Source organism: Crocodylus siamensis, chromosome 1 (assembly GCF_052110815.1).
Source record: "Crocodylus siamensis isolate JL-2025a chromosome 1, ASM5211081v1, whole genome shotgun sequence".
In the NCBI taxonomy this organism is placed as follows: domain Eukaryota; kingdom Metazoa; phylum Chordata; order Crocodylia; family Crocodylidae; genus Crocodylus; species Crocodylus siamensis.
In genome coordinates, this window is record NC_143395.1 from 164,364,276 (window position 1) to 164,389,964 (window position 25,689).

At 43.0% G+C, this 25,689-nt stretch overlaps 1 protein-coding gene across 1 annotated transcript; it reads left to right on the top strand.

The window, feature by feature from the left end:
* Positions 1-587: 587 nt before the first annotated feature.
* On the top strand, positions 588-23,184 carry ACBD3 (acyl-CoA binding domain containing 3). Its single transcript, XM_090047691.1, has 8 exons — positions 588-855; positions 10,455-10,596; positions 12,108-12,248; positions 13,044-13,202; positions 15,520-15,694; positions 18,875-19,076; positions 20,052-20,336; positions 22,471-23,184. The coding sequence occupies exons 1-8, from the start codon at positions 648-650 to the stop codon at positions 22,680-22,682; spliced, it is 1,524 nt and encodes a 507-aa protein (XP_089903817.1). The 5' UTR covers positions 588-647; the 3' UTR covers positions 22,683-23,184.
* The last annotated feature ends 2,505 nt before the right edge of the window (positions 23,185-25,689 follow it).

The window sequence follows — 25,689 nt, forward strand, 5'->3', positions numbered from 1 at the left end:
CTCTCAGCTAACACCAGCCCTGCCAACTCATGATTTTTGGCATTGTTCTTAAAGTCTACACTGCAGGAATGTGAAAAACTTAGCTCTTCTTTTTATATATATTATATGCATAGAAGAAAGAGCTAAGGTCTTCACATTCCCACTGCGTAGACTTTAAGAACGCCAAAACTCATGAGCTGGCAGGGCTGTAGCACAGCTGCACCGCCCTGGGCGCGCCGAGCAGCTTGGCAGAGTGCCGGCTTGCCCAGGGTTGGGCCACTGCCCACGACCAGGGCGTCCTCCTTGGCGCGGGGCTAGAGCAGCAGCGAAAGGCCACGCCTGGGGCTATCGGGAAGGCCCTGAGGCAGCCCAACCCCTTCCCTCCCCCGCAGCATCCCTGGCCGGGGGCCGACAGCAGCGCAGGGCCCGCGGGGGCGGGGCCAAGCAGGGAGGGGGCGGGGCGAGGGAAGGTTCTTGGGGCGGGGCCGGGAAGCTGGCGCGGGGCCAAGCAGGGAGGGGTGGGTGACCGCGGGTTCGTCAAGAAGAGAGCGGGGCCAGCAGAGGGACTCCCGCGCGCTGGGCGGGGCGGAGCCTTCGCCGGAAGTTCCGGGTCAGAGGGGAGCAGGAAGTCGGGACGTGGCCGCCGCGGCTGGGCTGGAGGGCGGAGGATGGCGGCGGCGGCGGCACTGAGCTCGGAGCGGCTCGAGGTGTCCATCGACGGGCTGACGCTGAGCCCCGACTCGGAGGAGGGGCGCGGCCGCGAGGCGCCCGGGGCGGCGGAGGAGCCCGGGGGGGACGCGGCGGCGCTGAGTCCGGAGCGGCGCTGGGGCTTCGGCCTGGACGAGCTGTACGGGCTGGCGCTGCGCTTCTTCAAAGGTGAGCGGCGGTCGCCCCCTCCCCCAGCGCCCTGGGCATGCGGCGGGGCCCTGTGCTGGCCGGGGCGGAAGGCCCCCTGAGGAGAGGGAGCTCTTGGCCACCAGAGACTCTATCAGGGATCTGTACGTGCGAGTGGCTCTCGTGGATCCCCGGCCGGAAGTTGAGCCTCCCTGACGGGTGGTCAAATAAGAGCTCACACTGAGAAATCCTTGACACTTTGGTGGCTGCATCCCTACCCTCTGACTTAAAATAGCTTCACACATTTGTTTCTTAGACATGGTCAGAGACGCATGTGGGAGACTGGCAGGTGTCTGGCTCTTGGGAGGTCCAGTTCTGGTGGCCGCTTCCCTCATCATCAAAGAAAACAGCTTCTGCGTTTTCAGCCTGGGCGGCTGTTGTCCTTGTTGTTGGAAAATCCCCCTCGGGTTGGAGGAGTGAAGTTGTTCACTGCCACCTGTTGCTGATGTGGGGCTGGTGCCTATGTTTTGACTCCTTGTCTGACTTCTCTGCCCCTGGGCCGATAATGTGGATGGACAAAGTATTTTGCTCTAATTAGTGATTACCAGGCATAAAGGTATGCCTTTTAATTCTTTCAAAAAGGAGGCAGGCAGATGCTCCAACCAGGCAGTTGATCCAGTAGATACTGCCCACGTAATCTTTCTGAGCAACCCTGAAGTAGACTATGTTGCATTCAAAAGCTTGTCTGGTTCCTGTTGAACTGACTGTGTTTGGTAGACTTTCACTGCTTGCATATTTCTTTGAGCCTCAGGCCTGCAGCATCACTCCAACACTACCATGAGGATTATAGTGGGGTTTTTATCTCCTAATGTAAGTGTGGGCAGTTTGAGAGTCAAAACTCCTGTGTTCTGCTCCAGATTGTCAGAGGCTGTCAGTTTGAATAAGCCCTACACTCTCCCTGCCTTTTTTCCACCTATATAATACTTAACCTGGCCCATAGGTTTATGTGTGGCTTAATGAGCACTTCCCTAAAGCACTCAGCTGTGATAAGGTGCTTTTCATCCATACAGCAGGTTTTCTTTGTCTTTCAGTTTTGACTATGGTCATACTGGCTCTAGCTTTTACTTCCCTGTAATGTAACCAGCACATGTTGTAATCAAGCTCCCTGCATTACTATTATCATCTTCTGTGGGCTTTTCATGTGTCAGTTTGAACCATTCAAATCAGTTGGACAAGTTTCACTTTTGCAGTTGGTCAGTTTCTAGCTGCTTATGCTGTAATGTTTGGACTTCTGAAATATATATTATGGTTGGACTTTGAACTATATATTAGCATCTATATATGTGTGTATATATCTAGATATATAGATGCATATATCTTTATATATCTACATGCATCTGTGTGTGTGTATACATATATTTGCCTTATACAAGACTTTTTTTTTTTAAAGACTTTTTACAAAATGTTATTCTTACTTAAACTTCAAACTTGTTTATGCTTAGTGCTGGCTAACAAGAATATTTCTCTCTGGTGGAGTTTTGTTAATCTTACTTGAGCCAGAAAGTTTTGTTAAAAAGGATAAACAAACTTTGTGGGAAATCTTGATATTTCATAGTGAGAATCGCATCTGATTCAACAATAGGGATCAGAGGGGGGAGCAAAGTCATGAAATTCCATCCTGTTTTGATCTTTTTATCTAAATATTCCCTTTGAATCACTGTGGTTCCCTCTTTTTGTTTTCATTTGTAAAATATCAGTAGCAGTCTAAGGGCTATATTCACCTAAAGCATCTGTAGCCATTGCAAATCATTACCTTAGTTGCTGAGGCCGATATAAAACATGCTGGGTAGTGGTGGGATGTCTTTGAAATGAACTGATCTCAGCATTTCTTCTAAGACCACTGATACAGGTGCCCACTGTGGGCACAGTTGCCACATACAGTCAGACACCCAGTTACGTGGTTTCAAGTTGCACCGATTCATGTATATGCGCTTTATATAACATGACCATGTTTCAACTTATGCAATACTTTGCTTCATATTTACACTGTTTGCAGTAGAGTGGTTGTTAGTTTGGAGTCTGCTTACATAGCTTTAGCATCACTTGTTGTCTCCTCCAAGATTGTCCATCATTTTTGGTTACCATAACCCCTGAATATTTGTGAAAATGGCATCAAAGAAAGCCTTTGATGTTGTGCCCAAAAGAGCATGTAAGTCTATCAACCTGGCCCAAAAAGTAGAAATCCTTGATAAATTAAGAGAAGGCAATAGTGCTGTGTCAATTACTTGCCAATACAGTTTAAGTGAAATGACTGTGCACACCATTTAAAAAAAAGGTGAGCAAAAATTAGAGACTGTGTGAAAACGATAACCCCTGTGAGTCTGAGAGTGGTGATGGTGCCTAGAATTCCTCATTTAAATAAGGTTGAAAAACTCCTGTATCTTTGGATCAGTGAAATGACCAGTACAAAAAGAGCAGTTGTCAATGGCGCGGCAATTGCGGCTAAAGCTTCGTCTCTGTATTAGCATGTAGCTAGGAGTAAAGGTTTTAATAAGGCTCTTAATTCCATTATTTTGTGTTTTAAAGATCCTTTTATTATGAAATGATGTTATCAAATCTTGGTCCCAGGTCCCTATCCCCGTTTTTCATTGACTTTAATGCCTCAAGTTACACGGTTTCAACTTGCACGGTGTTTTCCAGGAATGTATGCCCTGCGTAACTCAGGGGTCCAACTGTAGTTATTAGTCACTGAATTAAGGAGACTGTGCAAAACAAACCAAATCCTTTCATCCTTAGCAAGGTGCATCCCAACATTGGCCTATATATGTGTGTGGTTGCTTTTACCTCATTCTCTAAAAGCTACGTGAATAGAAGATTGTAGCTGTCAGCCCAGCATTGTTTACAGTGTTGTTTTAAAAAAAAATCTTCTCTGGAGATGTTTGAGCTTATGATGCTTGAACTTGAAACACACTGTTAAGGCATTCTTGTTTTGGGAATTGTTACTCCCGGTGGCATTAGGGCATGTGGTGTTGATGGAGAAATCCTAGGCTGGTACACTAAAGAGGTTGCCAGTCAAGATGGAAAGACATTCACCCTAATGAATAGAAACTTGATCACCTACTGCCTCTGCACATGCACATCTAGATGTAGCTCACACTGCACGGCCTTGCAGCTTTAGGTCCTTCTTGTGCCTGGTACTCTAGTTGGGAGATCCCAGCCCCTGTCCAAGAAAGTAAAAGCTCTTTTCCGCCAGTTTGGTGCTTTGTGCCTGCCTTGGCTACTTGTCAGAAACTGTGACTGCTCCTTTGGGAACAGCTGCCTACCCCCTGGACACAGCTGACACAGGCTGCCATGTGCCCAGCAATGTTCTCTGTTGCAAGCAGTCAAGGGGTTGGAGCCACACTTTACAGCCTGTCTCATCCATCTGCTCCTCCTGTACTCCTGGGACCAGCCAACACAGGGTGGGTTGCAGGGATGGTTGCTGGCATCTGCAGGAGCAATTTCAGCAGCAGGGGCTCCTGTTGCCCCCTCAGGTACAGACAGGCAGGGAGGGAGCAGCACTGGAAAGAGCACAGCAGAGTCAGGTCCTACCATTGCTGCCTTTACCTGGCACCAGCTAGATCAGTGGTTCTTAATCTTTTTAGCCTCAAGGCACCTCTCTGCCTCTTCTGATGCAGGTTGGGGCTGAGTCACTCTCAGCTGGAGTGCCTCAAAATTCGGAAAAGTTATGGAGGGGTGCCTTGAGGTTAAAAGGGTTGAGGACTAGTGCTGTAAAGCCTTAGTTTTGAACAAAATGCTTCAGTATCATTTAATCACTGGGATTTATGGTTGGCATGTGTTCATATTGCTTACTATTCATCTCCAGGCTGTCTTCTGTTGGCACCACCTGTGTGATAGTGCATTGACAGTAATCATCTGATTATTGGGAAGCAGTTCTGGAATCCTAAGTATTGTTTAATTTCATCTGAGAGTCATTTGTTTTTGTACCATGATAAAGAAGTAAAATCTTTGTTCTTTAGAGATGCCCACAAATGCTTTGGTATAAGATGTGTGATACAGCCTTTTCTGCTGCTTGGCACGTAACGATTGGTTCCTAAAAATGGCTCAGTTGTGCCACCAATGACTCACATCTGTGAATTCTTGTTATCTGGAATTTGAAAAGCCTTTTACCTGCTGTAGAGACCTACATCTATGATTGAGACTGTGCTAGTGTTTGTTAATTACGCATGAATGTAAGGATTCCTTTGAGTGACTTAGAAAACTTTATTCATTCCTCACTATAAGTACTTAAGGATATGAATTTGTATCAAAAAGGATTCATCGCCGTAATACTTTTAAAGAGAAAAAATTCCAGGCTCGTCTAACAAATTGCCTAGAATAGATGCAGTAATGCACTAATCCTCCTTCTTAGACACTTTATATTGTACCATGTTTTTTGTAATGGGCTTTTGTAAGTCTTTTAGTTTAGTTTAAGAAAACAGTGGTCATTCCAATATCTAGCCTTCTCTGAGCAGAATACTACAGCTCCTTTTCTCCAAGCTTAACTTACTGCGTTTTTCCCTTTGACTCCATATAATCATTTGCCCATGTGATTTTTTTTTCATTTTTTTTAAGTACTGCTTCACAATAATAGAAAATCTCATTGAGAGTTGCTTTATATTACACCCTATTGTTTGTGAGCTGCTTTTCATTGCTGTTTCACTCTGAAATAGGCCCATCTTGGTTATGCTACTTTTGCCACCAAACATTAAACTATAACAATTATGTTTATTGTTAGCTGGTATAGCTCGCTTAGAGCAGGATTGGCCAGCCTGTGGTACTGGTGCCACAAGTGGCAGAGGCAGCCCCTTTGGCATGCAGAAGATTGGGGCAGGCAATACAGGGACAGAGAGCAGGAATCAGAAAGCAAAGCAGCAAATGGTGTGCAGAGCACAGGGAAGGACAAAGAAAGCAAGCAGATCAGGCAGGGAGTACAGGGCAGGGAGCAGAGCAGCAGATGAGGATTGGAGTGGCACTTGGAGCGTGGGGCTGATTTGTAGCATATCTGCCAAAATTGTTGGCTCCCACTGACTTAGCACATGTTAGCATGGGTTAAAAACGTTGCCTTCATAAGGATGATCCATTGAGTTGCTCATTGTACATCTTTACTTTGTTTGCAGCATCCTGTTAAAGTGGCAGCATTTTAAAGAGAAGCCACATCTGGAACAAAACTTTCTGGATTGGTAATAGCCAAGTATGCTAGACCTGTTTCTGTACAGAGGGCCAGGTATTTGCATTTTGCTGTAGAATCCCTGCTGACAGAATCTGAATGTGAACATAGCATATTAAATGTCCTCATGGGTAAGAAATGGGACCTTGTTAACAAGTTCAGTCCTTTTTTTAACCCTCCATTCTTCCATTCCTCCATTCTGTGGCAGGATGCCTCCCATCTACCATTAGATGCCCTGCTACCATCAGTGCATGTTCTTGGGGCAAATGGAATGTATTCTTCACAGGTCATCTGGCTCCTTTTCCAAATGTGGAATGTATTAAATTGAAGCTAAATTATAACCTTGCCACAGTAGATGTTATCAGTGCTAACTCTGATTGTAGTGAAAATCTGGGTGATCACAGATTTAAAGAATCAGAACTTCTTCCTTTGCTAGGTAAACCTTGAGGATAACCTAGGTCTCATGACTGTCCAGCTCTGAAGCAGATGTTTTCAGCCATTCTCTTCCACATGATGTAGCTTAATTGAAGACTTCTAAGCTTTGTGGGTGGTAGCATAGGTTGGTGCCCTCTAATTAATTAAAATAGGTACCAGTATACCACTCAGAAGGCCAAATTCTCTTGGCTCAGAAAAATGACATTTGCTGTGTACTCTGATTTTCATTATGAATAAGCAAGCCACTGAACATCTTTTCCTGACCCCTTATCTCTACTCTCAGTGGAAAGTTCTGTGTCTCCTTTTTTTTTTTTTTTTTTTCTTTAAAGCTTTTTACTTCCTTCCCTTGAGGTATCTTTCTCCATGAAAGTAGATTTCAACCTCATTTTAGCTTTTGGAGCTAGGCTTTCAGAGCGCTCTGTTGTCTAATCTGGGAAAAGGCAGATGCATTATTCTCAGTTGTTCATAGAAACAGGTTATCAATCCTGTTCTGAGCTGGCCTCAGTTGTTGCCTAGCTCTGCTCATAACATTTGTATGTAACCTACACCAGCGATTCCCAGCACGCTGCCTGTGTGTGCCATGGTGCCCCCTGAAATTTATTCAGGTGCCCCTGCACACTTTCACACTCAGTAAAAAATCATTATTCCAACAAAAAATGCTGTCACTGCTTATTGAACTTGGGCTGTACACAACTGTCGCCAGAACAAGACTGAGTCAGTCTGACTGATGCAGTGACTGAGTGGCGCTTGCTACTCCCTCCCCATATGAAACTATGCACATATCCAGGGTTCTCAATTCTAAACTTTAATATTCAGATTGGCTTTTTCTTTTAAATTCGAGTGTCCCCTTGAGCACACAAATGTTGGGAACCCCTGACCTACACTGTCAACACTATGGCATTCAGCAGTGGAATTGCTCTGTCAGAGAACCGCAAATACATATTTTCTATTGTTAAAGTTGCCCGCCATATTTAGCAACTTGACATTTAGCCTAGATTGGCAAGTGAAGTCTACTTTCAAGAATGAATGACCAAAAAGTAATTTAGACTGGCTTTGTTCACATTCAGACTGATATTGTTGTAGTAACGTGACCCAAAAACCAGTCGCACTGAAAATCAGATTCCAGTAATTCCATTTACTTTGTCTAATTCAGGATTTGAACAGTTGCTACATTTGTAAGCAACTTGCAGCCAAAGAGCTGGGTTTCAGAAATTAGTCACTGATTTCAGCTAAAATGTCTGTGTAAACTGCTTTCAGTAAAACTGCAAGCAAAGCAGCTAAATTTAGCAGACTGTTTGTAAGCAGCAGAGTTGGGCATACTTTGATGGTGTCACAGGTCTGGAAAACCTAGCCACAAGATAGCCTGTAAAATCAATCATTGCCATCTTCTATCCTGTTTTTTATATAGATTCATATATAATTGCCCATCATGGTATCTGACCCATAGTTTTTTCTTTTAAGCTCGCAGAAAAACAACTTCAAAATGATCATATGAATAATGAGCTAACTTCTATACAGAGAGCCTTCATAAGCTCCTAAATAGTTGCCTCCCTTGTTGTGATTACTAAACATCCCTCCAGCTTGGGTTCAGTCCCAATTCTAATGCAAGTTAGCCACATTCATGTGCTTCATGAATGACTCGTGCCTCTGGCATCTGCGGAGGGCACAGTGGTAGTAAGCAGGGGAGCTCTTGCAGCTGCCACTATTGATTTGCTGGGGGGTATTGAGCGTCAGCCAAGGGTCGGTGACCACCCACTGCCAGCAGCATCAGCGGTGGCCAGCAGGAATTGCAGACCACCAGTGGCAGGGTGGCAAGTGGTGATGCAACTTTTTGTAGGGAATGCGCTGCCACACTGGGGGGGGTGAGGGGGTGGCTTGCATGCACCCGCTATGCATTTCCCCGATGTACTTGATGCTGTACTTTTGATAAACTTGGCTCCTAACCCAACAAGCCTGCCTTCTGAATCACACTGCATTAGAAGGGTAAGTGAAAACCTGGTTTAAACTTGGCAGAAGTGTCTCCAAGTGAAATTGAGCTGTCACTTGTTGCCCTAAGGAGACAAATTTCAAACAAAGGGAAATATGGAAGAGGTGCATTAGAAAATGGCTTTTTAAAATGAGGCTCCTTTTGAAAGAAGCAGAACAAGGGCTGAGATATAGACGAAGAATTTACCAGGCTGATGGCACTACAGAAGCAAGAAACATACAGTGGTGCCTCACATTAGACACAACAACCGCTCTGAAGCAAAGCTTCAAGTCTCAGAAAGGTTGTACAATTTGGGGCTTTGACTAATCAAAATCATTTAACCATTTGATCATTAATCATTTGCAATATGTATTCAGACAGAATGTATAGATCTTGCTGGTTGAACATTCTGATCAGAGAACGTACGTGGAAGTACTAATTCCTCCTTGTACCTTACCTTCATTTTGATTTAAAAGTATGATGGAAAGTTTATAAGTACATTGTCACAGTAACTGTGATGGTGCAGAGATGGGGAAAATGGGTCATAGATATATTCAAGATTCTGGAAGAAACATTGTGGCTCTGGAGAATGGACCAGGGGAGGATGTAAATGCTGCTTTATTTTCTTGCACTCTGTCTCAAGCTTCAAACCTAATTGCCTGCATGTAGTAGTGAGTCACAATTCAATCAGAACCAATTAAGTCTACACTTCTGAGAACTGTTCCATTAAAAACATGCCTCCTACTTACTCCGTGTGTCTAGTTTCTCTCCTGGTGCTTGGCATTCTTATGTTTTTGGGACCCTAATTGGGTAAATTGCTAAAAGAATAAAGGTCTTCGCTATTAGGTGTCAGACCCAAAGTCTTACTATTATGGAGCCACTTGGTTAAGTTGTCCTCTAGATGTCCAGCCCACCAATGTGAAAGACTGACATCTTTATTTGGTAAACTGACACTTGAAAACCTGTAGCTGCTTTGACTGCTAATTCATGACCACACACAGTACGGGGACAGGTTAGGTTTGGAGTTCAGTAGACTATTTCTGTGAATTCCCTATTGTGGTTACCTTCAATAACTGTTCTTTTATGCTTATTTTTCTTGGAAAAAAAGAGAGAGATCATTCATTCTGTTCTGTGAAACAGGAAACATGTCTCTTCAGTAAGCTACTGCTCTGCTGTCTTATTTTGACAGCTTGTTAAATGCACCAGGGTAGTCCTAGTTGACTGACTTTTAAATCTTCATCTTTAATGTTTGGTGTAACTGAATTAAAGCCACTTCTCTATATGCAGATCAGTCCATGCTGTACAAGATGCTGGGTTATAGAACTAGTGCAGAATCATTTATCTTTGAAAATCATTGATATACCGTATATATTAATGTTTTCAATGCTGTCCACCTCCACTAGGGCCAAAGCCCTCTCAGTTTAAGCCTTGTTTATAATAATTGTCAATGCTACTCTCTTATTTGGTGGGATACTACTGTATTTTGCTAAGGCAGCTGGAGTAATCAGACTGCCTTAAGCTGGACTTTCTCCTTCCATCTTGGTTTAGTTTATTTTGTACAGTCTTTTTATAACTTTACAGAGAGTAGAGTTAAAATCCGTAAGGCAAAGTCAACCTTCGCACAAAAGGTTTTTGCACTTGCATTACAATGGACTTGGCAGGCATATTGAGAGAATTTCCATTAGAAGCTTTTTAAATATTTGAAAACTCTGTGTCCGTATGATGCAGTGTGAGCCTACTTAATAGCTGTGTCTCTGGTGAGCTTTCCAACTAAAGATATAATCAAGGATGCAAAATCTTAGGGCGCTAATTTCTAATAACTAAAGCTGAGGATCTCTCTTCTAGATGCATGTGTCAGTTCTTATTTAAATATATTGCTTTCATTTACCAAGGCACTAAGGGCACATTAGAGTCTTAATTTTTTCTGCAAAAAATCAAGGGAGAGGTTCTTTGAGATTTTTCATGTGTGTGTGTGTATCTGATCTCATAATGAATAAATCAGAATACTAGATTCTTTTCTCTCTTCTGCAGAAAAAGATGGCAAAGCCTTTCATCCAACATATGAAGAAAAACTCAGACTTGTGGCCCTGCACAAACAAGTTCTATTGGGACCTTACAATCCTGATGCTTGCCCCGAAGTTGGGTTCTTTGATGTGCTGGGAAATGATAGAAGGTAAAAAGTCTGTCACTTACATTGATCTTTACTTCAACTGCATTCCTCCTAGTGCTTTTGATTTGGTTGTAGCCAAACAAATACATTTGTCTGTCAAAAAGTGGGGGGAAAGGAAGTTCTCTGCGTAAGTATGTCATCTGTGACTATACAACTAGAAGAATAAAATAGTGGTGTTTGGAACAGAGGTGCATACCATCAATACCAATATAAAGAAAACTAGCCGTATCAGATATCAGACTGATAAGGCTGAAAACTTGGCTGATTAAATGCTGGTGCTGCACATAAATGCACATTAAATGCAGCGCAGCACTCGGGCAGTGAGGAACGGAGCCAGCAGTGTAGAGGGCTGCCTCAAGCTGGTAAGTCCAGTGTGGTAGAAGGGGCATGGGGAACCAGATCAATGCCCCCCATGGTGAGGGAGGGGGCAGGCACTGCCCAGGCAGGGCAGAGGGGGCTGGAGCCACAGCTCATGGGACTTGCACCCCGGGAGGGCATGGGGGGTGGTATGTACCCCCTGGATCGGCACAGGGCAGGGTGGGCTGCATCTGGGATTTTTCTGAGCAAGGGCTGGGCTTGGAGTGGGTGCCAGTACTGCTGGGAAGGTACTGCATCCACCCCAGATTTCACCACTGCTCCACTCCCAGTACTACCAGCTGCCCAGTGCAGCGCTGGCTTAACGCCTAGCCTCCACCCACATGCCAGGAAGAGCTGGGGCTGCGCTAGGTGGCTGGGAGCAGCAGCACTAGGAGCGGAGCGCTGGTGAAATCTGAGGTGGATGCAGCATCCTCCCAGCACTGCTGGAGCCCACTCTGAGCCCAGCCCCTGCCGAGGAAAGCCCCACACAGCCCTGGCTATGGGCCTCCCCACTTCTCCTCTGTCCCATGATCCACTCCACCCCACACATCTGCTTCTGCCCCACTCCCTCCCTCATCATGGGGGCATCAATCTGCCCCTTTCACCCCACAAACTTACCTGCCAGACACTCTCTCCTAGCTGCTGGGCTGCATTTCTGGCCCCATCCGTGCTGCGGCTGCACACGGCATTTATCGGCAACTTTACCAGCCACATCAGCCAAAAAAAAAAAAAAAGCCAATTGTCAGTAATGTCAATTTTTCTTTTATCGGTGCCAATATGATATGGATCAATGCATCTCTATAAAGCTGTAGTATGTGCCAGTTGAATGTGTTGATCATAAAACAGAAAAAGGGAAGGAGAGTACACCAGATAACTACTTGCCAGTTTACCTGCATTTTAAAATGTTCAAAGTATGATGCAAAGTTGTGTGTGGTTTTAATAGCATGCGTAAAGATTTATTGGGAATGCTTTAACAAAGTCATTACGTTTTTGCCCCTTAATTCACAAGTTGGATTGTGAGAGAAGTGCTTGGGAGCTCTACAAAGTCAAATGCTGCTTTCTGCAAGAGTTGAAACTACTTGTTTTAGAGCTATTGTGTCATTAATGCACTAGGGTAATAAGACTCTTTTTGTTGTTCTTATAATTTTTTCTCTCAGGAAAGAATGGGTCGCCCTTGGAAATATGTCAAAACAAGAAGCCATGGCAGAGTTTGTGAAGCTCTTAAATAGATGTTGTCATCTGTTTTCAACATATGTCACCTCCCATAAGATTGAGAAAGAAGAGCAAGAAAGAAAAAGGTGAAGCTTCGGGTAGAGAGCAGAGACTGGGTGCATAGCTCTGCCTGCAGATAATGCCACAGCTAACTTAGCTGCAACCTCTGAGCTCTGTCATGTTTTTCTCCTAAAAAATTACATTGCACCGTTTGCACTTAAGCTTTTATACATAATAAGTATTTGAGGGATGGAGGGTAAGAGAACTGCTGGCATCCTTACAATACCTTGGAAGTTGCAGTTCTCGCTGAATTCTGCTGAAACCTCTGATCTCTATGAGCAGTTCATGAGTATTTCTCACAAGTACCTTTTCCACAATCCTTCAGGCTGAACTAGAAAGTAATTCTTATTTTACAAGTTTTCAGCAAGCAGTGAATGTATACCCAGTACCATCTAGTGCAGCTAATATAAGAGCAGGTGCTGTGTAATACCTTCTAGGCAATTAAGAACGTGCAGGGACTAATTGAAATTTGAGCTCCAAGACATTTTAGGGTTGTCTCCCCATGTCCCCGTCCCCCCCCCATTATCTGTTGCCAGAAACTGTTAGAAAGTTGTTCTCATATAGAATTCTAAGTTCACACTTGGTAAATCATAGTTCAGCAAAACCTAAAATCTTGTTGATTTTTCTACTCCACATTTTTAATGCAGCTGAAAAATGTTGGAATGGAAGGTGTAAACTAAAGGGAGCTCTTATGTGCTCACTGCAAGGCAATATATCTGTGCAGCTATAACTTTTGACATGAATCTGAATATATAATGGTACAAGTAACTTGCTCTAAGATTGTAAAGATGCTGAAATGTCTTACTGAATGGATGAAACAGGAGAGAAGAGGAAGAACGAAGGCGCCGTGAAGAGGAAGAGCGAGAGCGCTTACAAAAGGAAGAAGAGAGACGCAGGAAAGAGGAGGAAGAAAGATTGAGACAGGAAGAAGAGGAGCGGAGGCGGATAGAGGAAGAGAGGCTCCGGATGGAACAGCAGAAGTGAGTAGTTGATATATAGATGGTAAGATGAAGAAAACCAGCTACCTGCACTTGGAAAAAGTTGCCGTTTCAGTCTACTCCAGAACAGCTTTAGCATTATGGGAAACCAAAAGTGTTGGGCACAGGCATCCAAACTGCAAGTAAAGTATGACCTAAAGAATTTTACAATGCCATTTCCAGATGCCCAGCTTTACAGGGATGCTGTCTGCAAAGGCTACATATCCCAGTATTCAGTGTATTTGGAGTTGATTTGATGTGAAGTTTGTCTTAAGGTGCAGCCTTCAGTCTGGAATCTGTAGGGATGTTTTTTAATGAGCATTTTGCAGCTCCTGTTCCTAACAAGTTGCTAATGCAACCTTTTGAGCAAATTTCGAGTGTATCCATGAAAAGGTTATTTAAACTGTGATTCTGAAAGACCTACCTGAACTGAGATTAGCACTTTTTTCCCCCCCTAGAGGTTCAGTATACATTACTGTGCTTTAGTTCTGTCCATCTAGGGAAGAGAACTTTCAAACTTGGTTTCCAAAATTTATATTTCTGATGTTTGGATTTTTTTCCAAGGTATAGTGTTTTTCAGTTCCCACTTGCTACTGACCTCCCACAACTTAGGCTAAAGTACCTCTAGAAATCAAGCTACTTAAGAGCCTGAACTTTATGTGCTCCCTACTAAAAATTAGTCAAAGGTAGTGATGCTTATCACTACCACTTAAACAAAAAACCCTACAAAACACAGGTTGGATGTGTAAATCATTGCACACACAATGATAAGCACTTCCAGAAACATAGATCCATTTGTTACCTCTGCAGTGTATAAGAGTTCTAGTTAACACAAGCTGGTACTGGAATGCAAGACATGTTTTGTCCAGTATCTGATCCAGTCTTTGTTCCTAGACAATTACTGTTTTTTGCCCTTTCTGGCAGAAAGGAAGTAGAAAGTGTATTTGGAACTCATCCATGTATTTAACTCTGAAGCATTAACCTATTGCATCTGTTAGCATATCAAGCAAACTGCCTGTTTGACAGCATTCTAAAGTCTTCCCTTGAATGGAAACATAGTTTTATGCATTGTCTAGGAAAACTAAGGTAGATCTAATTTTATAAGACGTTCTCCCTAAGTATAAAACTCATCCTTGGCTGTTGTGAAAAGGCCTGCTTCAGCACTCCAAGCCCCTCCAACACAGAAGGCAAACCTTTTTTTTAGGCATACCTGAACAACACCCCACGTGGCTTTTTTGCTTCAGACCAAGGAATTGAATTATACATGGTTTCTAGTGCTTCCTTTCTAGCTTCTCTGTTTTGAAACAAATGTTGCCAAATAAAGCAAATCAGCTGTGCCAAGATGCTTCATTGGGCAAACTGCATATCGCTTTGTCCCACCTGCTGATGATGCAGGACAAGGGGTGATGTGCTCTTTTAGGGTTTGAGGGGTCTGGTCATGTGAACACTGGGAATTCCTAGGCAGGGCTGGACTCTTTAAGCCCTGAGAGCACCTGCCTGGTTATCCCTGCCTCCTTTGTGATCTCCAGGGGTGGGTCTGGGGAAAGTGAGGCCTTTCCTGCTTACCCAGCCCCGAAGATGGGCCTGAATAAAAGGGTAAACTTTGCTTTTCCTGCTTACCCAGGTGCGTCCCCAGAGATTCCAGGGGCAGGTTTGGGTAAGTGGGTCCTGACATGGAGTTGTAGGGCGCCAGGGATTCCCCAGGTCCCATGCCTCCACACTGGGACCTGCAGAAGTGTTTCCTGGTGGCACCCAGAATTTCCCTGGGGTAGTTCTCCAAGTGTGGGAAAGCCAAGTAAGTGCTCCAGGGGGGCCCTCAGAGCACCTGTCCTTGGTGGCTAGAGCATGTGCTCCACATTCCCGCCACAGCTAATAGACATCTGCTGTAATCAAGTGGCAGAACTTATTGCTACCTTTTGGCATGCTGCTGATGTGCCATGAGAAAAGGTAGCAATGTCTGTTTGCTCACTATTTGTGCCACCATGACATTTTCAATGGCAGCACAAATGTGACATCTGTTTCTACCCTCAGACTGTGGATGGTGATACGGTATGTGTCTTACCGAGCCTTTGATTTGATACTTCAGGTTTTCAAGGACCAAGTAGAAAATAAGTTGACTTCCTTGTTTATGCTTTCAGCTGGTGCATTTGAAATACGAGAGAACTCACTTGCAACATCTCTAGACTTTGTTCCATTATACAGACCCTGTGTTAGTTTGCACAAGAATTCAATTCACTATACCAGAGGGCAGTTAGATGTAGTGATCTCTCTGATTTCCTCTGCCAATTGTAGTGATCACATTCTACTCTTGACAATCTAGGCAACAGATAATGGCAGCACTGAATTCCCAAACCGCTGTTCAGTTCCAGCAGTATGCAGCCCAGCAGTATCCGGGCAACTACGAACAGCAGCAGATCCTAATTCGTCAGCTCCAAGAACAACATTATCAACAGTACATGCAGCAACTGTATCAAGTCCAGCTTGCACAGCAGCAGGTACAGTAGATTAGCTGAGAAGCACAGGGTCTGTGGTTTTTGGTGTTCCCTGTCCTGGGCTGTGTCCAGAACTGCAAAAGTACCTGGTGATATCCCTTGACAGAAAATAAAAGGAGGTGGTTTTTTTGTTTTTTTTTTAATCTCTCTCAAAGGTTAATGCAGCGCTTAAAACCAAGGTAGTGACAGTCCCCCAAGCAAGCTTTGTTCTTGGTTTTCTTTTTGTTTTTTGTTTTCCCCCTAATTTCTTCCATTACCTTTTTTAAGGCAGCTGTCAATTTTAAGACTAATCTAAACAGTTTAAACTTTATTTCTCTAAGAGGACTCCACTAATTGTTCTACTTCTGGTTTGAATTCTTGGTGGTCACAGTGAAGCACTCCACAAAAATTAATGTGCTTCAGTAATGAAGGGTGGCATTCTTTTCAATTCCTTGTTTTTTAAGTCATAAGTTGTAACAGTTCACGTGGTATTTTTGTTAGCCTAAACGTCATACTTGCCACTCACACAGGAAGGAATTCTATTCCTGGCCACAGTGCACGTGGACAGCTACACTCATGCAGACTGGGTATGCGCAGCAAGCTATACAGTAGACATGTACGCAGCCAGGCCATATACATGAACCCCTCGTGGGCTCATAATAGTGTCAAAGGCTGAGAAAGGTATTTAACCAAAACCCATGACTAGGAGGGCTGAGACTTGGACAGAGGGAGAGAGACTTTCTTGTCTTTTGTCCTGAGTAGCTGAGCAGCTAGGATGACACTTGCCTGGGAAGCTGGAGGACCTGGATTCTGTCCCCTCCTCCCTCTTCTCCTCTTTTTCCTTGCCTTACCCAGAAGGGATTTAACCCTAGGTCTCTCACTTCCCAGAACCTTGCTCTAACCATCACACTACAGGTCAGGCATTATCCAGTTCCTTCTCCTTCTCCTTTTTGGAGTTGGCTTCCTGGGCAGTTGTTGTGAAAGTGAGATCTGGGGCCACAAGGAAGAGAGCAAGACAGATGGTATGTGGCCCACTGAGGTGGCTGCTAGCTTGAAAGGGAAGGGGCCTACCTTCTTGGGGTGGATAGTGGAGCAGTTGCCTGGACTTACTCAACTCAAAGATGCATGAAGTTGGTTAGCTTGAAGAGTTCGTGTTTGAGAGTTTTATACTCGGGGATCCCTAAAAAGAAGCATATTAATGGCAAGTTTAGTCCATAACATGCATCAGTGTCAATACTTTTTTTTTCTTTTGTCCTCTCTCATTGGAACCTCTTAAAGAGGCACTGCAGCCTCAAATTGCTAAAAGCTACCTTTGTTGGTCATTCATTACAGTCCCTAAAGTTTCATTTTTGAAGCATTATGTAATAAAGACATCTTAACCCACTTCTAAAGATCTACACCTCTTCTCTGCCCCTCATCTTGGAAAGAGTGCTTGAGGTTATTTCAAGCATGTGTGGATTTCCAGGGTTTAAGTAGGAGTTTCCAGGGTTTAAGTAGGAGTTCATGATGATAGAAATAATTCCACCAGGACTTTCTGTTCAGTTCCATGTTATTCTGACTGCTAACGCCCCCCACCCCCGCCAAAAAATAGGGCCCTGTAGAAAGATTATCTCATTATGGACTGTTAGACTGGGTAGTTCATTGAGCAGTGGTTCTCAATCAGGGTGCTGTGAGACCCTTCATCTGAGGCTGCTGTGACACAGGAGCCACCATCATGGTGGTAGCAGCCAAGTAAACTGCCATGAATGCAGGGCTTCAGCATTATGTGTTTTAACTTTCAAGTAGGAAGAAGAGCTACATTATGTTGTAGCCCTTCCCAGTCTGGCCTGACCCACACCATCCAGCAGTGAAGGTGTGCAGGACAGTTTCACTGTGCACCTCTGTTTCCAGGAGATGGCATACTGCTGGAACTGACAGATAGTCGGCAGTTTCTAGCTAGTGTGCTGCTTTTCAAAAGGCTGAACTCTGGATTCTCTTAAAATGCAAAATCTTGCCATCTTCCACTTAGAAATGTTCTGATTCAGTACATGCATGAACAGTTGCTTACAGGAGAGAAGCTACTTACCTGTACAGTAACTGGAATTCCAGATGTGGTGCTGTGTTTGTGTGTTTGTTTTGTGACCTCCAGCTTTGGAGGCTTATCAGTTGGTCTCTGAACTGAGCAGTGGTTGACTAATTCTTCTTTTTAATGCCCTCTGTGCTGTCATGTTAGGATCATAGGGTCATGTTGTTATATATGGATGATGCATCTGCATAGCACTGGTATAGTAGTTTTGAGTTTGAGATGTGTAACTTTTATTCTGTAATGCAGAATTTCTGGAAGAGTAAAACGTGTATTGCAATAAGTAATTCTTGTTCAGTGAGTCACCTAGGAGTTAATAAAATCCTAAGCATTTCTAACAATACCAGTCTTTATGAGAAGAGGCTAATATAGCTGTTCTCTTGATGTTTGTTATGCTTATGATCTCCCCATTCAGTCTGATTCATTAACTTCCCAAAACTTTTCAGGACTGACCTATTGGGTTGATTCCCCACTGGCTAACAGTAACTGTAATAGGCTCAAAGAGTCTCTGATGGCATGGTGGTGTCTTTCCTTTTGTTGGAGCGACCAAATCTTTGCAGAGAGCCAGCACAAATCTGTGCCAGTCCCATCCCAGTAAGGCTTGTGATGTTAGAAGTATGCAGGCCTTATTCTGCTTGCAGTGAATCTGCTGCCAAGCCTTGAACCTCGACCCATAGATTATTTTCTAAAGCTGCCCCCTACTGCAGTTCTTCTCTGGCTTCTAAGCTTCAGACAAACTTGAAAGAAAATTTCTCTTTAAAGAAGATTATTGTAAACCCACAAACTGGCAGGGGATTTAATGCTGTCCTCAAGTACTTCTGACTTCTAAAGTCATGACTAAATTTCCGGCTGGACACATTCCAGAAAGCTAATAAGTCCACTAATGTGTCAGTGGTGGGTATAAATCTTTTCAAAGCAAGTATCAACTAAGGCTTTTTCATGAGCAAAATTACTATAGCAGTTAGCTGAAGCATGAAACATTGCTGCAATTGGATGTAAGCTCCCAGGTTGGAGAAAAATGTTGGCCTAAATTCTTAGAAGTTTCTCTCTTAAGAGCTGCTGTCATGGGAAAGGGACAGAACTCTCAAAGATTTTATTTTTTTCTTCCTTGCTTTTACTTGATTGAATATTTCTAATTGTAGGCAGCCTTGCAGAAACAGCAGGAGGCAGCAGTAGCCACAGCAGCAACAGCAGGGGCTTCTGTCAGTACCATGTCAAAGGTGAATGCAGCTACCCCTGGGGAAGTCCCATCTGTTAACGGACAAGCCAATGCACATACGGACAGCCCTGAAAAAGAGCTGGATGCAGATGGTTTGGAAGAAGCACTGGAGAATGGACCAAAAGGTACAAGTGCAACTAGATTCTTTTTTAAAGCTGCCAAGAGCACAAGGCTTTCATGAGAATCATGTCTGTCTTGGCTCTGGTTTTCTGGTTACTGCACTTTGCTTGCCATGCAAGAGTTCGCGTTAATTCCTGGGCTCAGTCTCTTCCTCTCCAAAGGCAAGAGGACCTGGTTGTAGAGGCTAAACTATCAGCTCTTAAGGGAACAAGACCTGTGTTCAGCAGCTAATGTACCTAAACTGTGAGGAGGGTTGGATAGGATCTAGAGCCTCAGCCTTTCCTCTTGGACTAAAGTTTATGGCCTTGTAGCAGTGCATAAGAGAGCAGGTAGGATGAGGCCAGTTCTCTTTCTGGTCTCGCTTGTGTATGAGCTGTGTTCAGAAGCTGACTCCTGTTTTACCCTGCTCAAGTTCTTGAAAACTGTTAACAAAAAACAAAAGGAATGTATGCAGTCCCTTATGGGAAACGGTTCTAGTGACTACTTGTCAGTATACCCTGTCACACATTTAGGAGTTACGTTTCAAGGATTTGTTTTAAGGGGTTTAAGTTATCTTGAGTAGGTGTCACAGAATCAGTCCCTGCATAAGTCCTTTCCTGTGATTATGGGATATTAGAGTGTACTGAACCCTGATGTCTTGAAAAGAACTCTTGTTCCTTCTTGGTCTTGAGTAAATGTGTTTTATGCATTTAAAAAAAAACAAACAAACCTTGTCAGGCAGCCTAGGTATGCAAAATAAGGAAAATCGCTCAGCTAAGTGAATGGGTCTGAATAGTGGTTTTTGTAAAGTGAGTTTCGTGGGAGTTTGTCAAACCTGTTACGAGAGCTTTGCTTTGTTGCATGATCTAATTTGAAAATAGTCAGTCTTGTTCTGTCTGAACTATAATAGGGCACTGTTTTATTAGAGTGGCATATTAAATTATATTAAAATATCTGTATCTTCTTGGGTAAATTGTTTAACTGCCTTCCTCTTTTTTTAGAATCTGTTCCAGTGATCGCAGCTCCATCCATGTGGACACGGCCCCAAATAAAAGACTTCAAGGAGAAGATCCGACAGGATGCAGACTCTGTGATCACTGTCGGGCGAGGAGAAGTGGTTACCGTTAGAGTCCCCACTCATGAAGAGGGGTCGTATCTCTTCTGGGAATTTGCTACAGACAATTATGACATTGGTTTTGGGGTATATTTTGAATGGACAGACTCCCCTAACACTGCAGTCAGCGTGCATGTCAGTGAATCCAGTGACGATGAGGATGAAGATGAAGGTACTTGCTTTATTTTATGGACCCTCTTGTTGATGCAAGAGTTTAGCCAACTAAGAATGTATTATAGTCTCTCATGCCTGATCTCCCAGGTGGTAGCGCACACAAGTTTGCTATACTGTGCATAGCAGCTGTCCAGCTGGTAACCCTCTAGAAACAATTTAGTTTATTTTGAATTGGACTCAAAGCTGTTTTAGGTCCTCTACCTACCCAAAGTGGGTTTCAGACAATGCATGAAATTGGCTTCCAAGGTTGTCTGTTCCATTGTTCCGCTTTTGACGTAGTGGTTGTCTTATCTGCTGGTGCTGTGTCCAGATGCAAAAGACTTCAGGAACAGGACCTCCACTTTCCTTATGTTCTTCCATAGGATTGATTGAAATCAATGATGTAGGGATGAAGGGGTTTGTGTATAGTTAGTACTTGCTGAACAGGCCTAAATCTGGCACTTTTGATAAACTTTCCAGGCAAGAAATTCCTCTGTGTTCTGGCTGCTGGCAGATGTTAATTTAAACGTTTGATTGCAACTTGAGAGGTTTTATCTTGCATCTGCAAAAAATGCACATTCTCACATGCCAAATGTGCATGGCATAATATACAACTTTTGGTATCTGGGATAAAATTCCTTAGGTCCCAGTATGTGTGACTGCTGGTATGTGGAGAGCCCTACACACGGACTGGTTCCTGATGCTCTGCTTCCCATAGTGCCCTTTCATTTTGTGGGCACCCAGACATGTAAAAGTACACTGTGCAGCCTGGCAAGGGGAGAACTGGTTTCAGCAGTTTGGATCTATACAGATGTGCCCATGTAATCTGGGCACAAGGGACACTTGCATGTTGCATGCCACATGATCAAAGTTAAGTGCAGTTGTAAACCAGCCACAAAGATGTTACACATTTAATGTTGAACATCTCTGGGCCCTTTTTGTCATTTTATTTCATCATAAAATTCTTGCGCATGTGGCATATAGTAGTTTATTGTGTAATTAATACATTTTGAGCAAACATGTAATGTCTGCCAAGGGCCTCCAGAACCCCTCAGCATTTCCTTCTTTTCCTGACCACCACATTGTATCAAGCATTCTAGCCAAAGGCTTGGCCTTGACTCCATTTTCTCAGCCAAAGGGGAATCTGGCATGTCGTCATAAGCTTTTGACCCAGGCAGACATCTTCTGGTCCACTAAATTGCTAAGCAAACTCCGTGTATGCAGTATGCTGTCTAAAATTACACACAAGGATTCACTTTGAGGTGCAAATCTTTTGCCTGGGGAGGGAAATTGTGGCCTGCAGTGTTTACTACAGAATGAGGCAAAAGGACTTTTTCGTCGTGTAGTTGAGTCTTTAGGTTAAGCCACCCCACTTTAACACCAGCTGTTATACAGCTTATGACCATAGTTTGACTAGCTGATCTGCTTTTACTATCCATTCAGCAGTCAGCTGAGATTAATGGAAGCTGTAGATTCTCAACACATTTGAAGATGAGGCCATAAATGCAGGAGTGTCTAACATCAAAACACTACAACTATAATTGGAGTGTATGATTTGAAGAATGTTTGGATTGAACTGTGGTGCATTTACCCTTCTTATAACATCAGTTACCATTTGCTATTTTTCCTTAAAATGGATAAAATGCCTGAGGATAGAAAAAACAATTTTCTGTTGCTTCCTTTTAGAAATCCGTTGCAATTTGATTGACTGTATCAGTAATTCAGTTAAAGTGCTGTCTTTAACTATAAAGGCAGAGGATGTTCTAAAACTCTGACAATGCTAACTATATATTAAATAGCAATATTACAGCACTATTAGTGACTGCCCACATGGCACTTAGTTACAGCACTTGATCAGAATACTTAAGAGGTTGCTTAGTGAGGGACATTGTAGCTGTCCTGTGCTGACTGGCTAACTGTAGCAGAGTATAACAAAATTATCATCTGTCCTCAAATCCTTACCCTGAATGTGTAGTCAAACAGTTTCAAACCCCCCTTTTCCCACCAAATTCTTCTTTTTTGGTTAAAGGAGTAAATTTGCATATGTGTGGTTCCTGATAAACTTGAGAAAATTGACTCATCAAAATTAGATTTTATTCTTATTTTGCTCAATATTGTCCTCAATGATGGCTATTAAACTTTTTTCCTTACAGAAAATGCTAGCAATGAAGAAAAAGCCAAAAAGAACGCCAACAAGCCTCAACTAGATGAAATTGTGCCTGTGTACAGAAGAGACTGTCATGAAGAAGTCTATGCTGGCAGCCACCAGTACCCAGGGAGAGGAGTCTATCTCCTTAAATTTGACAACTCTTATTCATTATGGAGGTCAAAAACAGTTTACTACAGAGTCTATTACACTAGATAAAGATGTTGCAGTGTCAGAGGCTGGGGCTGTGCAGAAGATGTCATTTTATTTGGAATTTTCTTCAGTCAGATCTTTTGAGTCTGTTTTTTACCCCAACTGTATCTATACGGTTTGTGTGAACTTTAAACATTAGAAGCTGGGATCTTTCTGTTGCATGACACTAATGCATATTGCATTAGGGCTTAACATAGGATGGCCCAGCCCTTTCTGGCATTGAGGGGTTAAGCATTGAAAACATTGGCTCCTGTGCTCAGATAGGCCACACACACTGCAGTGGTAAAACCTCTCAACTGTTACGTACACGTGCATTTGGGTGGTGGCTGGTATGGTGGCACCTAGTCTGTATGCTTTGGATAACTTAATTCTTTTGAGGGTCCCATCATTTAATAGGCAGGATCAAAAAAAAAAAGCAAGTTGCATTGTAGCAAGTCTCAAAACTGTATTTGAATGTCAGAATTTTACACCATTAAACTTGAAACTTTAGTGGATGCAGTTTAGAAAACAGTTGTCTTGCTTCTGTCTTCACGCAAGAGGTAACTTATGGTCAATCTCTTAAAAAAACGTAGTGAATAAAGCAAAAATGAACAGCAGTTGTCTCCAGTGGGGCTCCATAGGCCAAGTCAATACGATGGTGAAGTCACGTTTTTCTGGGAAGCCTCTTGTCTGTCTTCCAATCTTGAAGACCTTAATCTGGACAGTGGTCAGCAATGAGATGTGTAACTCTCTAGGGACAAATAGAAATTTTCTTTTCTCTACTCATGGTTAAATCTGGGTCTCACTTCTGGATTGGATTCTGGTTTGGCACCTAGTTCCTGCCTCATTTTCTGTTGTGGTTCTGTTACGTAGGCTTCACACTGAAAACAGTTTTCTGCACAACTTGTAAGTCCTGCTTTGTGGGGGGAAGGGGTTTGGCTTGTTTTGTTTGTTTTTTTTAACCTAAATTGCATTAGCAAACTGTATGGATTAATGTTGCACTAATTACGGAAATCACTGCCAGGAACAACCTGCTTTCATTTTAATCTGGTAGTACTTGTGTGCAAACTCTGCTTCAATTCTCATATGTAATTATGTTTTGCAGGGGAATGCACCTGCAGATAGTAAATATGGTAGCTTTAATCTGCATAATGTTTTAGGTATCATTGAAGGTTCTTCATAGATTTTGCTTAGAAAAATGCAGATAGCTATCTGGTGTGTATTTGCAGTAACAATCCATGTTTTGTATGGAGCCCTGTTTCCAAAGGGTGAGGTAGAGTAGAGCTAGTGCAACACTGACTTGTGTAAGTGCATTCTGTAGGTGTAATGCACTCTGTTACTGAATATATTTTTGATTAATTTTGGATCTCTTTTGAATCACTTCTAGCAGTAGGATTTCCATCAATTAGCTGCAGCTTGTACAGTTCCATAGCCATGGGAATGTTGGCATTTGGTGGGGGAGTTTTTGTACATACCCATTCCTTTTACTTTCTCATACCAACTATGGAGAAACTTCTCCTAAAGTACTCTGTCTTGCATTTGGTTCAGCAACACCATACCAGCTTATGGCTAGTTAGTGCTGCTCTATCCAAAAGACCTGTAAAATGTTCTGCTCATGTACATACAGTATATAAACCATGGAGTTAGAAAGTACCTTGCTTTTAAGAAAAACTGTATTTAAAATGTAAACAAGACTTTAAAAAGGCAGGCACTAATATATTTCTTCCAGTCCTCAATTTAGATTATTTTGTCCATACAAAAAAAAAATGTTAAGCTGACTTTTTGTCTAAAAATAATTGTTCTTGGGAGCGGTGTTTGTCGCTTTAAATGGCAGCAATTACTGTCGCGTGTTGGATGTTAGAACTTTTCAGTTTCCAAACTTTTTTTATTGCCTCTGGCTGCTGATTAGTACAGTACAAGTGCGATTTTCAAAATACCTTGGAATAATATATTTAATCTTAATTAAAATACATTTATCTGTAATCCTGTTGGCTTTTTATTAAGATGGAAATTGTCTTCATTATCACACCTTCCTTGACAGCTGCATAGATAACAGTAATTTTTCAAAACTGTCTTTTTCTTATAAAGATACAGGATAAAACCACCAACAGTTAGCACCAGCCTAGTGAAGGGGCACTTGGAGGGGCTGGATGTGTTCAGATCAGCAGGCCCAGATGACTTTCATCCAAGGGTGCTGAAGAAATTGGCCGGTGTCATAGCTGAGCCACTGGCACGACTGTTTGAGCACTCATGGTGCTCAGGACAGGTCCCAGAGGACTGGAAAAGGGCCAACGTGGTTCCTATTTTCAAGAAGGGGAGAAAAGACTATCTGTGTTACTAAGCCAGTTAGTCTCACCTCTATCCTCAGGAAAACCTTTGAAAAAAATTAAGGACCACATTTGTGCGAGTCCAGCAGGAGAAATAATGCTGAAGGGTAACCAGCATAGATTCACAGCAGGTAGATCCTGCCTGACTAACCTTGTTTCTTTTTATGATCAGGTCACCAAATGCTTAGATAAAGGGATTGAAGTAGATGTCATTTACTTGGATTTCAAAAAGGTCTTTGATATGGTGTCTCATCCCTTTCTTATAAATAAAACTAAGCGGCTGTGTTGTAGATGGTTACATGGTCAGGTGGGTGGCAAATTGGCTTATGGCACATACCCAGAGAGTGGTGGTACACAGGTTGGTATAGACCTAGAAAGATGTGAGCAGTGGAGTGCCTCAGGGTTTGGTTCTTGGACCAGTGCTGTTCGTTATCTTCATTAGTGATTTGGATGAAGGCATGGAGAGTACTCTTGTTCAAACTTGCGGGTAACACCAAATTATGGGACAAAGTAAATACACTGGGGGGAAGGAAAGGAATCAGGAGGATTTGGACAGGTTGGAAAAGTGGGCAGAGTGGACTAGGATGCAGTTTGACAAAGATAAGTGCAAAGTGTTGCATAGCACTAGGAAGAAAGAATCAACAATGCACTCACAGACTGGGGAATGACTTTCTAAGCAGCACAGCAGCAGAAAGGGATCTTGGGGT

Excerpts from the sequence above, each read along its gene's own strand:
- ACBD3 (XM_090047691.1), top strand. The coding sequence starts at position 648 with ATGGCGGCGGCGGCGGCACTGAGCTCGGAGCGGCTCGAGGTGTCCATC. Across the intron at positions 10,597-12,107 it reads GTGCTGGGAAATGATAGAAG|GAAAGAATGGGTCGCCCTTG; the intron begins GTAAAAAGTCTG and ends TTTTTCTCTCAG. Across the intron at positions 20,337-22,470 it reads CGATGAGGATGAAGATGAAG|AAAATGCTAGCAATGAAGAA; the intron begins GTACTTGCTTTA and ends TTTTCCTTACAG.